Below are 20,440 nucleotides of genomic sequence, written 5' to 3'. Positions count from 1 at the left end.
ATAGATTCTAACACGATATGAATTAGACCATGTTGAATTCATTTGCTTGTTTGAAACCTGGGTCCTGCCAGCTTACACGTCTCTATTTTATTGTTAATATTTTATTAAATGCTTTCAGTAAAATTTTGATTTTAGAGTATTTTGGATTTTTACATTGAAATAAAGGAAAAATTCACTTTTTAGAATGTGAGATACATTGGAAATCCTGGGTATGTAATGAGAAGGTTGGTACTTGATAGCATTGAAATCTGTGCTTCCTTTTTTCATGGAAACATATCAGAATTTATGTTTTATTTATATTTAATACTTTAAGGCAGTAAAAAAAAAACAATATTAGGTTATAGAGGAAAATCAGATTAACATGGACAATGACTTTGTTATGAAGCCATTATTCTTAGTCAAGAAGCAGGTTTTGTGCCGACCTAATCTTAAGCAGAGTCATCAAAGCTCAATAATTATGGAAGTCGATGGGACGCCTGGGTGGCTCAGTCAATTGAATGTCCAACTTTGGCTCAGGTCACAAGCTCACAGTTTGTGGGTTTGAGCCCCACGTTGGGCTCTGTGCTGGCAGTTCACAGCCCGGAGCCTGCTTCAGATTCTGTGTCTCCCTCTCTCTCTGCCCCTCCCCTGCTGGTGCTCTGTCTCTCTCTGTCTCTCAAAAATAAATAAACATTTAAAAATTAAAAAAAAGAATTATGGAAGTTGGGTTACGTGGATGGCTGTCTGTTAAGCATCCAGCTCTTGATTTCAGCTCAAGTCATGGTCTCACAGTTAGTGAGATTGAGCCCCAGTTCAGGATCCTCACTAACAGTACAGAACCTGCTTGGGATTCTCTATCTCCCTCTCTCTCTCTGCCCCTCCCCTGCTCATTCTCTCTCTCTCTCTCTCTCTCTCTCTCTCAAAATAAATAAACAAACCTAAAAAAAAAAAGAATTATGGAAGTAAGATTTGCAACGCTGTCTTCAGCTCAGTCCATCCCACCCCATCTCACTCAGTGATTGGAAGACTTACCTCTTCAGCTTCTATGGACATTTCAGGTCATTTGGTTAAGGAGACCACATTATTCATCTAATTTGAGTTTGATACAAGAGAAGGCCATAAAAGGTCAGAAACTTGAGTCCTGGCAGGTATGGTCTGCAAGTTGAGTACAGAGCAAGGATTGAATAGAGCCTATATCCCTAAGACTCCCAGGTCCCTCACCTCCTTAGTTCCTTGAAGAGTTTTGCTTGGGGTTCCCCGATGTTTGGGTACAGTTGTTTTCACTGTGAAAACTTTCAAATATATACAAACTCAGGGTAACTGTGAACCCCACATTCCCATTGCCCAGCTCCTGCTGCCGTCTGCGTGTTGCCACATTGCTTCATCTCGTCTCTCTCTTTCCCTATTTTCTCTGGAATGTTTTAAAGCAAACCTTTCACACCATTCTACTTGACCCCTCATTCTTCAGTAGGCGTTGCTAGATTTTAACTCTGCTTCTTTTCCATCGTTCTTCTCAAACAAAGCCTGGATATGCAGAAGCTGCGGAAGAGAGAAATTGCCCGTAGTTTCTGAATTTAGTATTTCGCAGTGAAGGAATAATCTTTTCTTTTGATTTTGATTTTACTTTACTTGTTATAACACTACTATTGCTGTTTTGTTAACTCCTCATATAAGGAGTGTATTAGCTAATTGTAGACAACCCCTTTGGTATCTACATTTGTTTTTTTTCTCTTCAATGTATTGTAACAAAACTAATTCCATACTTAATTTACAGAGCTGATTAAAGAATCAATGAGATACTGTCTTTTTGCCGTAAGTTTGTAGTCAAGTATTCCTGTAGATAAGAAGACAGACATCTTCTTGGCAAAGACGTTCTGCTCTTGTCCAGAGGTCTTTTTCCTTTCTATAATTAGTACATTTCTCAGAATAATAGTTTTACATATTTACAAAAAAACTTCCATCAAAATTGATTCTGTCCATACTTGCACTTCTTTGTAGAATTTTGTCACGAATTTCATATTATGCTACAGAATTCTCAAAAATTTTTTTAATGTTTATTTATTTTTGAGAGAGAAAGAGAGACAGAGCATGAGCGGGGGAGGGGCAGAGAGAGAGGGAGACACAGAATCCGAAGCAGGCTCCAGGCTCCGAGCTGTCAGCACGGAGCATGACGCGGGGCTCGAACTCACGAACCGTGAGATCATGACCTGAGCCAAAGTCAGAGGCTCAACCGACTCCGCCACCCAGGCGCCCCTATGCTACAGAATTCTCAATTATTTATACCAAAGTTTAGGTAATTACTTGATTTATAGCTTCATTTTTGAAGTTAATGTTATATTTACAAATGATATATAACTTCTCCTTAGAAAAGTAAGCAGCATTGGGGCAGACTTCCCTGTGTTCATGACTAATGCCTCCCTCTTTATTTTGAGAACCTATGCAGATGTTTGGTACTTCCTAGTCTACATTACAGGAATGCCCACAAAGATCAGTACGTTGTTATTCAGCTAGAATGACTCATCCATTGGAAGGATGATCAGTCAGCCAAAACCAGAAGGGTAGAATGACTTTCAAAGATCCTCTTTAACTTTCAGTAAAGGGTGTGTATGTGTGTTTTGTGTATAAATCTAAATATAGTTCTAAATAGACATCTGAAAAAATTTGTAGAGCCTTCTGAAAGGGAATAGGAAGACCTTAGTTCAGCATCCAAGCCATATGATTTAGGATCCTGTTCACAATAGTGTGCTATCGGCATGGCAGGATTTCCCTATAAATTCCAGCAATGGGTTAATAATTGGCTCTTGAGTGTATGTGAATGACCTGTCAACCTCAGTCTTATCGTTAGCCCACTACATCTTTGTATGTTATTTTACATCATTTGACATATTGTTAAATGTGTGCTCTGCGATTTTATGGAACTACTCTCTTCATGAGCACGTAATGCAGATTCCACAGTGTTTACAGCTATATCATGAGTGTTTACTATATTGCAGCAGTATGATAATGTCTCTTCCTAATATACAATTCTGTTATTTTACAGACTTAAATTATACTATCTGTTGAAAATGTCCACAGCTCTTCCTTTGCCAGATGCGCATTTGTTGTGACTGTACTTTTCTTAGTCTCCCACTAAAATTCAAGCATCATTTGGGAGAAAATACGCATTGAACCTTTATCATCTGGTAGTGCCTCAGAAAAATTTACTTTTAGGTCAGAAGTTGTCATCTTAGAAAATAGATGGGACTCGGGGCAACTGGATGATGAAACAGTGAAGTATTGATCCCAGAAGAAAAAGGAGTCAGTCTATCTATGCAGGACTTGCGAACTCAAATGCCTCCAGGGGGCCACTTGGTAATTTAAGTGTATGAAGTGGCCAGCTGAAGAAAATAGGTCTAAGCTGCTTGTACTGTGATGAGCAAAGTACCTGTCTAAAATGGATTTTAACTTGTTGTTGTTTTATAACTCACCACTTCTGGGTTCAAATAGATTGACCAAACAAAAACATCAGAGGTCGTCATTTGGTGACCTCTGTTATATCCCTTGGGGTGCTGTAGGTGGTAGACTATTTCAGATTGATACCATACAAAGGAATTCTGTTAGGTACAGATGAGAACACTGGAAATTGGGGAGCAGAAGGGTCCTGAAAAGGGAGATACGGAGCCGTAAAGATTAACAGCACTCTCTCTGCATTACTTAGACCAGATCCTGACTTGATTAACGGACAGGTTGGATGCTTCCATTGCCCTTCACGGCTGATAAGCAAAGATGTGCATCAGAATCACCTGTATAGCTTTGCCAAACTACTGATTACATCTGAAATTATCCATGCCTCCCTCCAAAATGAGATTTCGATTTACCGAGTCTGGTTTGGAGCATGTCTAGCTAAGTTTTGTATATTTTATAAAAACTCTTAGCTCCATGCAGGTGCACCCATGTGGTTGAGGACCTGTGCTCTTGGATGTAGAGTGCCCCGGGCCACTTTGAAATAGGGAGTAAATGTCTCTACCCTCATGATACTCGCTTAGGATGAGAGACTACATTGCATTCTGGCGCATTTAAATTGTTCAAGTGAATTATTTCCTTTCATACAAGAGGAATGAAAAAATCAACATACACCACTTAAGAGTTGGATATATATATTTGAGGGAGGCTGGAAGAGGCAGGTATGTTAAGTATATTATTTTTAATCTATATTTGAGGGAGGCTGGAAGAGGCAGGTATGTTAAGACCCAGCATTTGGCAACTTCAAGTATAGCAAACCTAGTTTTAGAAAGACATAATTCTACCTGATTTGGCTTTAACAAAAGTCAAATTATATCCCCTAAGTTATAAAAATTCAGGCAATAGAAAATTGTTACGAGTACACTTAGACTTCCTGTTAGTTCTGCTATCCAAGAAAGACTTCTCACTGCATATGAATTTTAATTTCAATCAGGCAGTTCAGGATTAATCACTAAGGATAAAAAAAATAAGTACTGCATTTCATATAAATGGAATCACACAGTATGTGGTCTTTTGTAACTGGCTCCTTTCATTTGGCATAATGTTTTTAAGGTTCATCCATGTTGCAATGCTGTCCATCTCTTTTCTTTCTTTTTAATTTTTTTTAACGTTTATTTTATTTTTGAGACAGAGAGAGACAGAGCATGAACAGGGGAGGGTCAGAAAGAGGGAGACACAGAATCGGAAGCAGGCTCCAGGCTCTGAGCTGTCAGCCCAGAGCCCGACGTGAGGCTCAAACTCACGGACTGCGAGATCTTGACCTGAGCTGAAGTCGGACGCTTAACCGACTGAGCCACCCAGGCGCCCCTGTCCATCTCTTTTCTTACTCCATGTTTTAAAGTTTCCCTTTTTTATTTTTGCCATGACATCTCTAGAAAGTGATACTGATTTTGAATTTCAAGTCGGGATAGCAGGGTAACTTTATAGATGAATTTGGGTCAAGAAACTGATTTGATTTAAACGGATTAATTATTAAACATGGCTTCAATTTTGCTTGATGTCAGACCTAGTTTTATTTTTAAATTAAAAAAAGTAATTTTTAATTAAAAAATTAATTTAAAAATATTTATTTTTTTTTTATTTGGGTGTAGTTGACACACGATGTTACATTAGTTTCAGGTGTATGGCATAGTGATTTGGCAACTGTAAACCTTATGCTGTGCTCACCACCAGGGTAGCTAGCTACCCTCTGTCACCATGCAGTGCTATTACAATGTCATTGACAATATTCCTTATGCTGTGCCTTTTATTTCCATGATGTATTCATTCCATAACTAGAGACAAAGTAGATTCGTTGTTGCCTAGGGCTGGGGGTGGGGCCAGATTCGGAGGAAAATGGGGAGTTACTGTTATTAAGAGGGTTCCTTTTTGACGTGAAAACATTCTAAAATAGATTATGGTGATGGTTGTACAATGCTGTAAATACAATAAAAACCATTGAACTGTACCGTTTAAGCAGATGGATTGACTAGTATTGTGAGTTATATCTCAATAAAGCCGGTATTAAAAAATAAAAAGGAAAAGGAAATGTGTATAGTTTATTTTTAAGTATTTTGATAGAGCAGAGGTGATCAGTTTGGTGTAAAGAAATAAGGGTCTCCTAGTGGAAAAAGTTTGTTGGACATTTAAAATTACCACAGAAGTTTGGGGCACCTGGGTGGCTCAGTCAGTTAAGCATCTGACTTTGGCTCGGGTCATGATCTCGAGGTTCGTGAGTTCAAGCCCCGCGTCAGGCTCTGTGCTGACAGCTCAGAGCCTGGAGCCTGCTTTGGATTCTCTCTCTCTCTCTCTCTCTCTCTCTCTCTCTCTTTCTCTCTCTCTCCTCTTCCCCTGCTAATGCTCTGTCTCTCATTCTCTCAAAAATAAATAAACATAAAAAAAATTTTTTTTTAACTGACAAGTAAGCTTAAAAAAAAATTACCACAAAAGTTTGTAAAGTGCCCTTCACTGCAGAATCAAAAATCTAAGTTAGAAGAAGAAACTCTCTATTTGAATGTCTTAAGCATGACACCTACTAGAGAGGGCATGCTGAGCTCTCTCAGTACTGCACAGGGATCTGATGCCCTCCACTCTGCCAAGCCTTTTGCCATCTTATGTTCCTGCTGTGAGGAAGCTGAGACCCAGTGCAGTTAACGGGAGGGGTTGGGGGGGGGGGAGACAATATTTTTCCTAATCTGTTTGTTGATATTTTCCTAGTATCTTCTAAAGAAAACTCATTATCATTATTCTGGTTTTGGTGGTTTGCTAGTCAGTGACTATTTTGTTAGCGAACTGCTTCCAGTTTGTGTTGTCTTGGACTGTGGACCACACTTAAAAAAGAAATATATACATTACAGAAGAAGTCTGTAAATAGATACATAATTGCTGTCAGCGCCAAGAACTGTGATGCTAGTATTTACTGAGCTTTGGTTTCCTAACAGACGCTGTGCTGAATGCTTTACTTGGATGGTCTCACTAATCCCACACCACACTCTGTAGAGCTGGGAGTTAATGCTTTATCCTCACTTAGCAGGTGCAAGACGATGGCTCATAGAGAGGAGGAAACATTGTTCACAGCCGCACAAGTAAGAAAGGACGCTGTTGGTCTTCATTCTAAGTGGGCCTGACTCCAGAATTTGGGCGCTGAATCACTCTGCTGTTACCTTAATGGCTTCCAATAGGGAATTTGCAGACTAGCAATTCCTTGTAATTCACTTGGCTACAGAAACTTCTGTCATTTCTTAAGTTCTAACAGTGTTGTGGGGAATAAGTAAAATATCTTTAGGACACTGGTTTTCAAACATACTTGCACTTTGCAATTATCTGGAAGTTAACAAAAAATAAAGCTGGCAGCTGGGTCCCAGCCTCAGATTTTCTGAGTTAAATGGTATGGAGTGTGGCCTGGACATTGGGATTTTTTAAAAAATCTCCCAGGTGATTCTAATGTGCAGCCAACTTTAAGAACTGCCTCGGGGGTGCCTGGGTGGCTCAGTACAACTTCGGTTCAGGTCGTGATCTCAGTTCGTGGGTTTGAGCCCCGTGTCGGGCTCTGTGTTGACAGCTCAGAGCCTGGAGCCTGCTTTGGATTCTGTGTCTCCCTCTCTCTCTGCCCCTCCCCCGCTCACGCTCTGTCTGTCTCTCAAAAATAAATAAACATTAAAAAATGTTTTTAAATAAAAAAAAAAACTGCTTGTGAACAATGCAAAGTTTTAAATTCTGAATTCCCATCCTTCTGTTAGTAAAAAAAAATAGTGGTTTTGTTACAAAAGTACTACCTATTTACTTTAGAAACCATAGACAAACAAAAAATACAATTATGATTCTCTGTAATCCCCTCACTGAAACATGACCAATACAGTATTTGTGGAGGTTTTTTCCCTGTGCCTGTTTATGTGTTTAAAGTCTTAACTATAATGTTACTCTTCTATAGAACTTTATGTATTTAATGTCTCCTTTCTTATGTATTTATATGCTTTAGCAGACTGAGAAATTTTTGATTCTTATCCATAGGTAATAGTGTTGTTGGATTAATAGTAAATAGGCCAATAACTCTCCAAATGGAGCAATATCTCTATTAATGGAGAGTTTGTATATTATTTGAGGTAGCATTTAGGAAACTGATTTAGATGGCTCTCCTATGTGTTCATCTTATACAGCACTTTTTCAGACAAGCAAACCTTGGTTTACCTCCTTATCTCTTTTCTGGACTGTTAAGGCAAAGCCCATATGGTTTGTACCCCTGGGTTCTGGGCTCTGGGCTCTGGGCTCTAGTCTTCTAGACTTCTGGCCTACGTCCTCCCCCTCAGGCTCAGAGAACCCTCCCTAGGAATAGCCCCCTCCCACACCTCTGTCTTTCCACCTTCCCACACTACCCACCTGTCATAATAAAAACGCTGAGTTCAATATACTTTCAGAGTGAGAAGCAAATAATTTTCAGAGTTTGCTGCTTCTCAAATATTTTCCTAATAAAGATTTGGATGAGAAACCACTGTAGTGTAAGGGAGTTTAGTTAGGATACAACCAGAGCCTGTCAGCTAACAATTATGATTATCCTATTCTTCCCTACAAAGGTGGAATATGAGGAAGAATTCAAATAAAAGGTGGGGAGAGAACTCAGAGCTTTGGTGGGCTGGTGAGGGATTACCCCAGAGAAGAAAGGGTCAATCTGGGACACTTTATGGGTTTGGTTGGTAAACCAGCCTTGTCTTCAGTTAGGCCCAGACTACTCCAGGCTTTTGGAGGAAGCATTTTTAATACGGTAGCCACAAAACCAGACATCTCTGCATCATGATTTACAAAAGATTTTCTTTTTCATACATATTTCTTATAACTATAATCAGTGGATTTGTTAATCACCCTTGATCACAAGGCCTATAAATCAAAATTGCTTGTAGTTATTTCTGGCTCTTAAAAACTTAACATTTATTTTAAGAATGTGTTATGATCTTTTTTCTAAGTGTTTATTTATTTTTGAGAGAGAGCAAGCATGTACACATGAACAGGGGAGGGGCAGAGAAAGAGGGAGACAGAGGATCCAAAGCAGGCTCTGTGCTGACAGCAGACAGCCTGATGCAGGGCTCGAACTCACCAAGTGTGAGATCACCTCCTGAGCCAAAGTCAGACGCTTAACTGAGCCACCCAGGTGCCCCAAGAATGTGTCATGATGTTTACTTGCTTGTTATTGACCACTTTTAAACAAATTTATGTTAAAAGGAGGAAACTGCAAAATTATACATTTACTTCATTGGCATATCAGTGTGATATACATTGCTGAAATTTTTTTAGGATTGAGCCATTTATGTAGTTCCAAAAGCTATAAGAAAAATTAGAAGCTGTTTCCCTATTCTTTTTCTCCCCTTTTTGTTGAATTCACGATGACTTATGATGAATATAAAGGCATTAAAGATAGTTAAAACCACCAAATATACTGCTTTCCTTCGAATTCAACAACGACAAAACAAAATCAAAGAATAAAATAACAAGCCTGGTTTATTTATCTGAATGATATTTGTCTCACTACAAGATCATAATGAAAGAGAGGGAATCCTTAGAGTTCATCATATAGTGTAGTAACTAACTAACTAACTAACTAAATAAATAAATAAATAAAAATAAATGCTAGAGGTAAATACTTATTCAGGTAAATGTCAGATTTATTCAGTCAGTCAGTGGGAGATTTCTGGAGTACCATGCCAGTCATCAGAGCCAGGAGAGTATTATGATATAATGCTATCTCTTCTGCTGCATTGGATGAGCTGTCCTAGAAAAACATTTTGAAGCAATAAAGCATCCATTTAGCTCCTGAGTAATGAGGGAGTCAGTGCTCTTTCATTAACTATTTATTCAGGAAAAGAAGTGACCAACTGCTGAAAAGCTTTATCCAAAGAGGGTAGTGGAAAACAGAAGAAAATGCAGAAGTGAGGTTCTGTTCAGTTTCATATGCAATTAACAAATACCCAAAGCTGAACGGTTGATGCTTCTCCTCCATGTGACTTCTGGCTGACTGTATTTAAGTGTGAGTGCCTGTCAGATGTATGAAAGGGCCCCTTGGTTTAAGGAAGGATTGTGCTGTCTACACTAAAGACCAAAGAAAGGAAGCAATGAGCGGTGAGTAGCTAAGATTGGGCTGGTGTCTACAGTTTTAAATAATGGACTTATTTCCTATGATGAACAGTACTGATTTGAGGCTCGCTGGTTTACTCCTGTTGGGAATTGTTCCTTTTATTTTTAGATGATTATTCCTTTTTCATGACTTCAGAAATCTGTGCTATAATGAAGTATGTAGATTATCACTCGATCAAATGGCTTCTAACTTAAGAAAAGTTCTTATTTGCTATATAAGTATATAACTTATTATTTGGAAATAGTTTCTAGGTGTGTGTGTAAATTTTGCTCTTCTTCCACAAGTATATAAGTAGTCCCTTCTTTGCAGTGAATGCTTAGGACTTAGCAACTTCAAGATTACAAACAGAATATTGTATTCACACATAAATAGGGCTAATTTCAAGCCATTTCAGAATCTCACTTTGGAGCACTTTTGATGCTATAACAGCACAAAGCCTTCATTTCATTTGCTGTAAGACTCTTGGTCTGTGTTCTATAGTGACATGAAAAAAGATAAGAGTCACAATTATTTTCTTCCCTTAAAGCCAACCGAAGGGTTTTTATGTTAATTCTTCCCTCCCTGGCTCTCGCTAAAAAGTAGTATAGGGGAATTCTATACAACGAAGAAACAATCCTTCATATAAATCATATTAAAATAGACAGTGGAAATGGTATGTAAATCCCACATTATTTAATAACAGAATATTGTTGATATTGTCAGAAACCAATTATGAATCATTCCATGTTGCATTCCTCTGGTTTTCAATTTTTTTTTATTTCCATACCGAAAACTATGTACTAATTTGAAGCTTACCATGAATTATTTCGAAGCATACTTAAAATCACTTTTCAAGATACCTTCCATGAAGTAAGAGTACATTGTCGATTTGGATTCACAGCCTTTGGTAATGGACTAAAAAAGTCTAAGTAAATAGCAGTGAGCTTAAAGACAAGAAATTCCTCCTTAGAACTAAGTTTTCTTTCCTAGACCCCATTGTATCATATTCAGAGAAAGAAAATTATTTACGTTACAGAGACTCTCACTTGCTTCATCAAGGAAATGAGGACTCGGAGTTTAGAAATACAATTTCCTCGCGCGATTGCTAAGTTTTGCAGTAATCTGTCCTTTCGGTGATTAACAATCATTAGATTGAATTCCCCTTTCAGATAATCACTCCCTTCAGAAGACTAATGCTGTGCGCTGAGAACAGGAAGGAAATGGAGGATTGGATGAGCTCACTGAAGTCTGTCCAGACCAGAGAGCCTTACGAGGTAAAGTGGCTTCTCTTCTGGTGCCTCATGTTCTTAGAAAACCAATGTTATCTGAAGAACTGAAGCTATATTCCACAAAGCAAAGTATGTGTAGATCCATTAAGTAACTTGCTTAAATCTGATATTGACATTTCTTCCTTTTTTTTTCTTTCTTTTTTTTTTTTTTTTTACTTAAAGGAGAGTGTTCTTGTTGTAAAAATTACGGATTTGAAACTTTAATCATAACTCATGCATTCCAAATTGTTAACTCGCTGTCGTCTCCTTCTCTTGTTTGCCAAACCTGTGTCTCGTTTCTAGGTGGCCCAGTTTAACGTGGAACATTTCTCAGGGATGCATAACTGGTACGCTTGCTCCCATGCCCGACCCACTTTCTGTAACGTGTGCAGAGAGAGTCTTTCTGGAGTCACCTCCCACGGCCTGTCCTGCGAAGGTACTGTAGCGCCCAGCCTGTGTTCTCCCTCAGCACTGACCACTGTGGCAAGATGTTGCCACATCTTGTGGGTACTTCTGTGCCGCAAACAGAGAAACATCACCCCAGGAAAACGTTTCCCTCGGGTGGGAGCTGCATCTGGGAGCACCTCAGTGGGAACACAGTGTTTAAGTTTCACTGCAGCTTAAAGTGGAGCTCGGAGCACAAAGGACTGATGGGGAAATATTTTACCGAGAGAAAGATGATACGAATCATTAGGAAGGAAGTAGAAATCAAAATGTAGCATTTCGCTCCCGAGGAACTAGCAGGTGCTCCACAAAACATCTCTAGACTTTGTCTATCATGCTGGTTTTCTAGAATTCTTTTTCTGTTCTGAATTGATTGCGGAGAACAAAACTTTCAGTGAGGACAGCACATAACGCTGACAGAATTTCTATTGTTTGTTATTTCTACTGTTATTTCTATTTCATTATTTTTTTAACTTTTTAAAATTTTTTTTATTATTTTTGAGAGAGAGACAGACAGAATGCGAGGGGGAGGGGCAGAGAGGGAGATACAGAATCCAAAACAGGTTCCAGGCTTTGAGCTGTCAGCACAGAGCCCGATGAGGGGCTCGAACCCACGAACCTTGAGATCATGACCTGAGCCAAAGTCGGATGCTTAACCGACTGAGCCACCCAGGCGCCCCTCTGTTTCGTTATTTTAAATGTTTTCTTTTATTTCATTTCATGTTTCATTCACATGGAGGCCATCCTTTTCTAAAAATAAGGCCAATGCTGTAGTTTTCGTATTAAGATTTATGCATTTCTTAATTAAAAAGCAGTGACCAATAGAAGCAAATATACTAATAATTACCAAAAGAAAACTCATAACTTCTTTAGATTTATTTAACTGTGTACCTCAGTGAGCACACTTTACTTTCTGAACTATATCTAATATTAATATTGGCTTTTTTTTTCTCTAATACAGAAACGTCTTAATTTTGAATAGCTTTTTATTCTTGAATAATAAAATAGTAATAGAGTCACAGTTTTCGTTCATTTTAAGGTATAAAATCTGAGATATGTCATAGTTCCAGCTATTTAATATGAGACAGCACAGAGGTTGAGGACAGAGTTCCTCAGTTTTACCCTCAGGGTTCTGGTTCCGCTCCCAGCATTGCAAACGGTGACCAGGAGAAATAGTTCCACTGTTTTTGACTTTCATTTCCTCATATGTAAAACAGAGATAATAGTCATTTATACTATGTAGAGATACTATGAAAATTAAGTGAGAGAATATAAACAGGAAAGCTACTTTTCTAGTCAAGTGACTTGGGGAAGTTAGTAGCTGTGCTGTGTAAGAAATCCATCCGGTAAATAATTGAAGATTGCATCATGGCCTGATTGATGCATGAAAATGCATGAAAACAAACACTTGGAAGAGCCATTACACGTGGTTTTTTTTTTTTTTTTTTTTGGTTTTTGTTTTGTGTTTTTTAGATTTAAACAATGATTGCAAATCAGGTGTAATTACTCTTTATGACTTTAGTAATCTGAAAGGGTTCCTAGCTCTGAGTCTACTCTTACCCGGTCTGTAATACTCAGAGGTGTTCTTTCGAAGGTCCCCTTAGTGTTGCCTCCTAACCTCTTATTCCAAAAAAAAAAAAAAAAAAATGCTAAAAAAAGATATCAGATCTGAGATACTCTGTGGTACTCTTCCGATTTGAGAATTAGGCATTATTAAATATATTTGTTTGTGAATTGAGTTTAAGCTGGGATGACTAAGTCGTTTCTAAACATTTTAAAGGAAAAATGAAAATTACATTAGCTGATGAGAATAAGAAACTTAAAAGTCTTTAAATAAGTTTGTTATGTTATTCTGTTAATAATGAAGTCTTCCTGACTTCTTTATGGTTCTTTATTGTATTTTTAAATAATAGTTTTAGAAAAATGTCTGTTAGTACTCATTTTCTCTGCTAATAAAAATTTTATTTTATTTTTTTTAATGTTTATTTACTTTTGAAAGAGAGAGAGAGAGAGAGAGAGAGAGAGAGAGAGCCTGAGCAGGAGAAGGACAGAGAGAGAGAGGGAGACACAGAATCCGAAGCAGGCTCCAGTCTCTGAGCTGTCAACACAGAGCCCAGTGTGGAGCTTGAACTCATTAACTGTGAGATCATGATCTGAGCTGAAGTCGGACACTTAACCAACAGAGCCACCCAGGAGCACCCCTCTGCTGATAAAAATTTTAAACCTGTGGCATCCTACCTTGGTATTGTTAGAAATACACCAGAAGGCTTTAAAAATCCCAAGGGTTTTATGAATGTGTAAAGAAGTTACCTTTTTATTTTATGAGGATGTGGTTATTTAGCATAATTTTCTTGTAATCCAAGTTATACTTAAACTTTAGAAACTACCTCCAAATCTGAATAAACTGCTTGCTTGATAAAACAGAAGGCATAGGATACAAGAAGCTTTAAAAGACATAACAAAGATGCAAACACACACAAAAAATTTCATTCAACTGTGACAATGAATAACTTTGTATTGGAATGGAAATCAGTTTCCAGTGTGTGAAACCATCACTAAATTTACTTAATGTGTTTCACAGTAAAACAAGCTGTAATGATTTGTCTTCTGGGTTTGTGTTGAATAACTACTAAAATTGTTATTTTAAAGCCTTGCATACATGAAATATATGAATGAAAAATAGAAGATAGAATACTTTTTATAAATAATTCCCTAAATCAATTGAGAATGTTAATTATAATTTCAAAGCATAATTGTTCTTCACAATTATTTAAACAGTAATTGAACAAAAAAAAGTTAAATGGTGATTTTTTTTCTCTTTTAATCAATAACATCAAATATGTTAACATGGGACTCTATGAATTTTTATCATAGCCAGTGTTGAACACTTAGAAATATTCAGTGTGGTAGACTGGAAATTGCAGATAAAGAATCATAATTTTGTTACTTGTCAGTATATATTTTTAAGTTCTGTGGTTTTGAGATAATGGCTTTATAGGTCAGGGAAAAGTGATTTATTTCACAATAACTGATTTGGAGAAATCTAATTGTCGCCTAACAAAATTAAAGTGTTTATTAATAATTTCCATTCCTCGGTGACCATAATCACAGTCTGGTTTATTTTTTTATTATTATATGCTATATTAAGCAACTTTGCAATTTTCAAGACTCTTTGCATGAAGCACTTTATTATTACAAGTGTAATTTTTGTTTTTACTGAGCTGTTTGATTTTTAATGGCAAAATTTTTAAAAAGCTGTGAAATTATTCCCTGTTGCTCTCTTTTACTTCCTTCTCTGTAAAAAACAATTATTGACTATTAATACCAAATACTTACTTGTACTTAAAAAGCAAGCCTGGGGATTATGTTGCAAATAAAACTAAAACTAGGACCACATTTTTAAGAAACACGATAACAGATGAAAAGACCTAGGGATACTAATTAACCTCAATTTTAAAATAGAACATGAGAGCGAAAGGGAGCAGGTCATGCTAAAACTGTTTTTCAAACTAAGCTTATACTTCCTAAACTTCCTATAGTATAAGCTTATACTTCCTGTTTCTTTACACTACTGTTTATCGGCAATGAGATTCCATTAAAAAATTAGTTATCCTATATAAATCTGTGCTTGAGTCACAGAATCATTTAGAACAAAAGCTGTATGATTTCCAGGAAAGCATTTGTCAAGGTGCACAAAAGAGCAGATAAATGAAACTAATGTAGACTAATACTTCTCAAAAAAAAACCCCAAAACAGTTCAGCTTAAGTGACCTTTTACCTATTGGCTATCCATGACATCTGAAGCATTTTGAACATTATTTTACCTGACCCTCTCATTTGCATGCCACATTAAATTAGGACTGTCTTAAACCAGTGGCATATAACCCATCATTTTAAATTTGTTAGCAGTTTACAGTTAGACATTAAAAAATCATGTGAAAAGGAGTCACCTTACATGTAGCATTTAGCAGCAGTTACCTTTGTTATTTCCACTAAGGTGATCTCAAACTTTTAATTATATTCTTTAGAATAAAACTTAGTACAATAAAAAATATATTCTGAAAAGTCAGAAACAGGTGTAACGTCAGTATCCACTAATGCTTGGATAATTGGTGTCCTTAAAAGGATAAATCAGTTTAGTAGTACTCAAGTACTGATTTTCATAAGTAAGGGTTAATTTCTCAAATAATCTGTGGTTTACTTGTTTTTCATATATGAGCTGCTTCTTTCCTGGTTGTTTCCTCTTATTTCTCTCTTGTTGTTTTTTTTTTTATTTGATATTTGTATACATTGTAAAATGATTACCCAAATGGAACATGTCACCATCCGTAGTTATGGAATTTTTTCCTTATGATGAGAACTTTTAAGATTTACTCTCATAGCAACTTTCAAATATTCAATTCATTATATTAACTATACTCACCATTCTGTACATTACATCCCCGTGACTTAGTTATTTTAGTTGGTACTTTTGACTCCCTTCACCCATTTGGCCCAATTCCACGCCCCCACCTCTGGTAACCACCAATGTGTTTTCTGTTTCTATGAGCTTGGTTTTTTTGTGGGTTTGTTGTTGTTGTTTTTACAGTCTACCTAAAAGTCAGATCATAAGGTATCTGTCTTTCTCTCTTTGACTTATTTCAAGTTAGCATAATATCCTCTAGGTCCATCCGTGTTGTCTCAATAGGCAAGATTGCATTTTTTTATATGGCTGAATGAATAATAGTCCATTGTGTAAATACATATACAGATACCACAATTTCTGTATCCATTTGTCTATTGATGGACACTTAAGTTGTTTCTGTACCTTGCCTGTTACGAATAATGCTGTAATGAACACGAAGGTGCAGATGTCTTTTCAAGTTGGTGATTTCATTTTCTTCAGATAAATACCCAGAAATGGGATTGCTGGATTGTATTATAGTTCTATTTTTAATTTCTCGAGGAAACTCCATACTGTTTACTATAGTGGCTGCACCAATTTGCATTGCCATGAACAGTCCACAAGAGTTCCCTTTTGTTCAAATTCTTGCCAACACTAGTAATTTCTTACCTTTTTTATAATAGCCATCCTAACAGGTGTGAGGTGATATCTCATTGTGGTTTTGTATTTGCATTTCCCCCGATGACTAGTGATATTGAGTATCTTTTCATTTCTCTGTTGGCTGTCAGTATGTCTTATTTACAAAAATGTCTGTTTAGATCCACTTCCCATTTTTTAAGTGGACTGCTTGGTTTTTGCTATTGACTTGTGTGAGTTCTTTGTATATTAATGTATATAAATGTTAACCCCTTATTGGATATATGATTTGTAAATATTTTCTCCCACTCAGTATGTTGCCTTTCCATATTATTGATGGCTTCCTTGGCTGTGTAGAAACTTTTTAGTTTGATATAGTCCTGCTTATGTATTTTTGCTTTGTTGCCTGTGCTTTTGGTGTTAGACCCAAAAAATCATCGCAAAGACTGATGTCAAAGAGCTAAAGTCCAGGAATTTTCTTCTACAAGTTTTATGGTTTTCAGTATTACATTCAAGTCTTTAATCCCTTTTAGTTAACTTTTATGTACAGTTCAGTCCACTTTTCATGAAAGTGGTCCAGTTTCATTCTTTTGCATATGGCTGTCCAGTTTCCCCAGCAACATTTATTAAAGACATCATTCTTTCTCCATTGTGTATTCATGGTCTCTTTGTCATGAATTAGTTGGCCATATATGTGTGGATTTATTTCTGGGTTCTCTATTCTGTTCCATTGACCTATGTGTCTGTTTTTACGCCAGTACCATACTACTCTGATTACTATAGCTTTGTAACATAGTTTCAAATCAGGATCATGATGCCTTCCACTTTGTTCCTTCTGAAGATTGCTTTGGCTATTTGGAGTCTTTTGTGGTTCCATAAAAATTTTAGAATTATTTATTTTAGTTCTTTGAAAAATGCCATTGGAATTTTGACAGGGATTGCATTGAATCTGTATATTGCTTTCAGTCCTATGGACATTTTTACATTATTAATTCTTCCAGTCCATTAGCATGGAATATTTTCCCCAGTTTATTTGTGTCTTCAGTTTCTTTCATCAATGTCTTGTAGGTTTCAGTGTCTCTTATGTCTCTTTTATAGGCTCCTTTTTGATATTATTGCTGAGCCAATTAGTGATGCATGTAGCGTATTTCTTCATCACTACTTTAGTCTACATCATAATGTAGTAATCCCAACAATAATGCTTTTAAAAGACAGTGCCATCTTTGTGACCCTTATCAACCTATTTCCCATGATGACTGGATAGTTTCTCGACATACTTGCAATTTAAAACTCCTCTGAATTATCCTGTTCTTTATCTTACTGATATTTTCAAATTTTTCATTTTAAATTTATTATATGGACAGAAAAATACAAATATCAGAGGAGTACAGCACATAGGATTTTTCACAAATGAAACACATTTATGTAACCAACATCCAGATTAAGAAATAGGATGTTACCAGCACCTCTGTATTACTAAATTTTGTTTAGTTCTATGTTTGTGTGCGTACGTGACTGTTGTCTCCTTTCTCCTAAAGAACTAATTCTTTTGTATTCATTTCCTTTATGTTTTATTTATGAACAAGTAGAACCTCTCTAAGTAGCAATCTATAGATTGAAAAAGAGCTTTATACATACATAGCCATATGTATCATAAATACATGAATACCTTCTGGAAAGGTATTTTCAGAATACCTTTATTATTGTTGAAGAGTAATTTAAGATTTTAAATTATTGTTTTTCTTCTACCCCCTCCTTTTTAATTTCGTGCTATGATTTCCTTTAATCATTATTCCAGAAGTATATATTCATTTAGAAATGGTTGACTTTTTTTTTTAGTGTGTAAATTCAAGGCTCACAAAAGATGTGCAGTGAGGGCAACAAATAATTGCAAATGGACGACTCTGGCCTCCATTGGGAAGGACATCATAGAGGACGAAGACGGAGTAAGCCCAGTTCTGTCTCTGGTCTCTTCCCAGTACCTCCTCTCTTTATTGTCTGCCCTGTGAAAAATGACAGAGTTAGTGGGAATATTTACTAGCAGGATGAAATGAAGGTTTTGGTTAATTGTGAGTTTCTATTTCCAGTTAGATCCTTCATAGTTGCTTTCAGCTCTTAAATTTTGAGGGAAATGTGAATAGAGCTTACAAGTGGCTGCTGTGCTGGGCTGGTGTTGTAGACCCCGACCTGACAAGTAAGATACTCTTTAAGGCTTAGCTCAGGTGTTTATTCAGATGTTCACTCCTCAGATGTTGGGGCCTCCTTTCAACAGTGACCCCCACCTTCAAAACCTTGTCTCCATTGCACCTTGCATTCAAATCTCTGATAGCACTTTGTAATCACCTTATGATAATGCCTTTACATTCATTGCTCCTCAGCTAGACTACAAATCCTGAAGGTCAGGGCTTTAGTCTTAATTATTTTTGTATCGCTACAGTGCTCTGGGCACAATAGATGTCAATAAATGTGGGCTAAATGAATGGATGCCATGAGTGGTACATATATTGATTCCACTGAGTAAGAAATATTTTAGATCTTCCCTAGGGTGAGAATGACGTCCTCCAGTCTTTAATTTGACTGCTCTTTACTCCTGCTGCACAGGTAGCTATGCCTCACCAATGGCTAGAGGGTAACTTGCCCGTGAGTGCCAAATGTGCTGTCTGTGACAAAACATGCGGGAGTGTTCTGCGTCTGCAAGATTGGAAATGCCTTTGGTGTAAGACAATGGTGAGAGCCCTTTTTAATTCGTTCTTTTCATAGTTTTTTTAACCTATGTGATTTAGGGGAAAGGAACGTATGGTATAATAAAGCCTGGTAGCATACCTGCCCATTGTAATGTTCATCTTTTTCAAAGTATTCCTTCCAGTCTGGTTGCTTTTTAAATATCCTTCTTGCAATACTGTTGTTTTATATTTCCCTTGTCAAGACCTCTTTCCCACAGTTTTGTTGGGATATATCTATGTTATATAGATAAATATTATTATATAATATTTATATATTATGTATTGTATATATTATTTATGTCTTTACATAGTATATATATATTTATATATTACAAAGTTTTCTTGCATGTGTAAGGAAGCAGTGAGAAGTACGCACAGCATAACATGGAATCAACAGCAAGGAATGGTCCTGTCCATGCCATACTATGTGAGTGCTGGGCTCTAGACTTCACGAGGGCAGTCAGAGCAGGAACTTACAGGGTGAACGCAGGCCACTCAGAGGGTGGCGTGGAGGGTGAGGAGGCAACCGCTGTGGGTGCTCATGTTAGCACTGGGCGATGCTGTCCAACTATGACAGTGATTGCCTTGCATTGGGCTGATTTTTTTGGTCTTGTTTTGAGTCTTGGAAGTCACTCCCCAGGCCCCCCCAAAATATGGAAAACTCATTTCTTTTAATAAGTATGATGTAGATCATCAAATGAAAAAGATGTGAGTATGATGCGTTGATTTCACAAAGAGTGAGATTCATCCCATAGGCCATAAAGAAGATAAGTCCTGTATAGCTTTTTCGTCAAACCTGATAGGTAATCTGTTTCCTTTTCATTTTATTTTTTAAAAAACTTTTTAATGTTTATTTATTTTTGAGAGAGAGAGAGAGGGAGAGAACATGAGCAGGGGAGGGGCAGGGAGAAAGGGAGACACAGAATCCAAAGCAGGCTCCCATGGACCACAAGATCATGACCTGTACCAAAGTCAGATGCTTAACCAACTGAAACACCTAGGGACCCCTGTTTCCTTTTTATTTATAAATCAAAGTGATTCTCTCTATCCTTATGCTTTTGTTATTCTTCATCAATTGCCCCTTTTATTAGCCACACGTGTTACTTCTAATTTCTCTTATCCCATGTAATATATAAACCGTATTAGACATGTCTCTTTGCAGTTTTGGTGCAACCATATCCCCTAAAGCCCTCTTGTGGAATTCCTTATTTTATTTATCTTTTTTAAATTCTTTTTTTAAGTAATCTCTACACCCAGTGTGGGACTTGAACTCACAACCCCAAGATCATGAGTCACATGCTTTCCCAACTGAACCAGCCAGGCACATTCCTTATTTTAAAAGAGTACTCCTGGCCCCTGGGTGACTCAGTCAGTTAAGCATCCGACTTCAGCTCCGGTCGTGATCTTGCGGTTTGTGGGTTCA

General features: G+C 37.0%; 1 protein-coding gene across 5 annotated transcripts in view; it reads left to right on the top strand.

Annotated features, from left to right (window-relative positions):
• Nucleotides 1-20,440, top strand: part of DGKH (diacylglycerol kinase eta) — a 180,523-nt gene that overhangs the window by 87,848 nt on the left and 72,235 nt on the right. For all 5 annotated transcript variants that reach the window (XM_043579634.1, XM_043579643.1, XM_043579629.1 and 2 more), the window contains 4 exons: nt 10,732-10,836; nt 11,134-11,266; nt 18,134-18,240; nt 18,896-19,021. In XM_043579634.1, the coding sequence (XP_043435569.1) occupies nt 10,732-10,836; nt 11,134-11,266; nt 18,134-18,240; nt 18,896-19,021 (471 nt within the window). The remainder of the gene's footprint in view (nt 1-10,731; nt 10,837-11,133; nt 11,267-18,133; nt 18,241-18,895; nt 19,022-20,440) is intronic.

Source organism: Prionailurus bengalensis, chromosome A1 (genome assembly GCF_016509475.1).
Source record: "Prionailurus bengalensis isolate Pbe53 chromosome A1, Fcat_Pben_1.1_paternal_pri, whole genome shotgun sequence".
In the NCBI taxonomy this organism is placed as follows: domain Eukaryota; kingdom Metazoa; phylum Chordata; class Mammalia; order Carnivora; family Felidae; genus Prionailurus; species Prionailurus bengalensis.
Note: the sequence above shows the minus strand (reverse complement) of the source record. Positions and strands in the feature narration are given on the sequence as shown.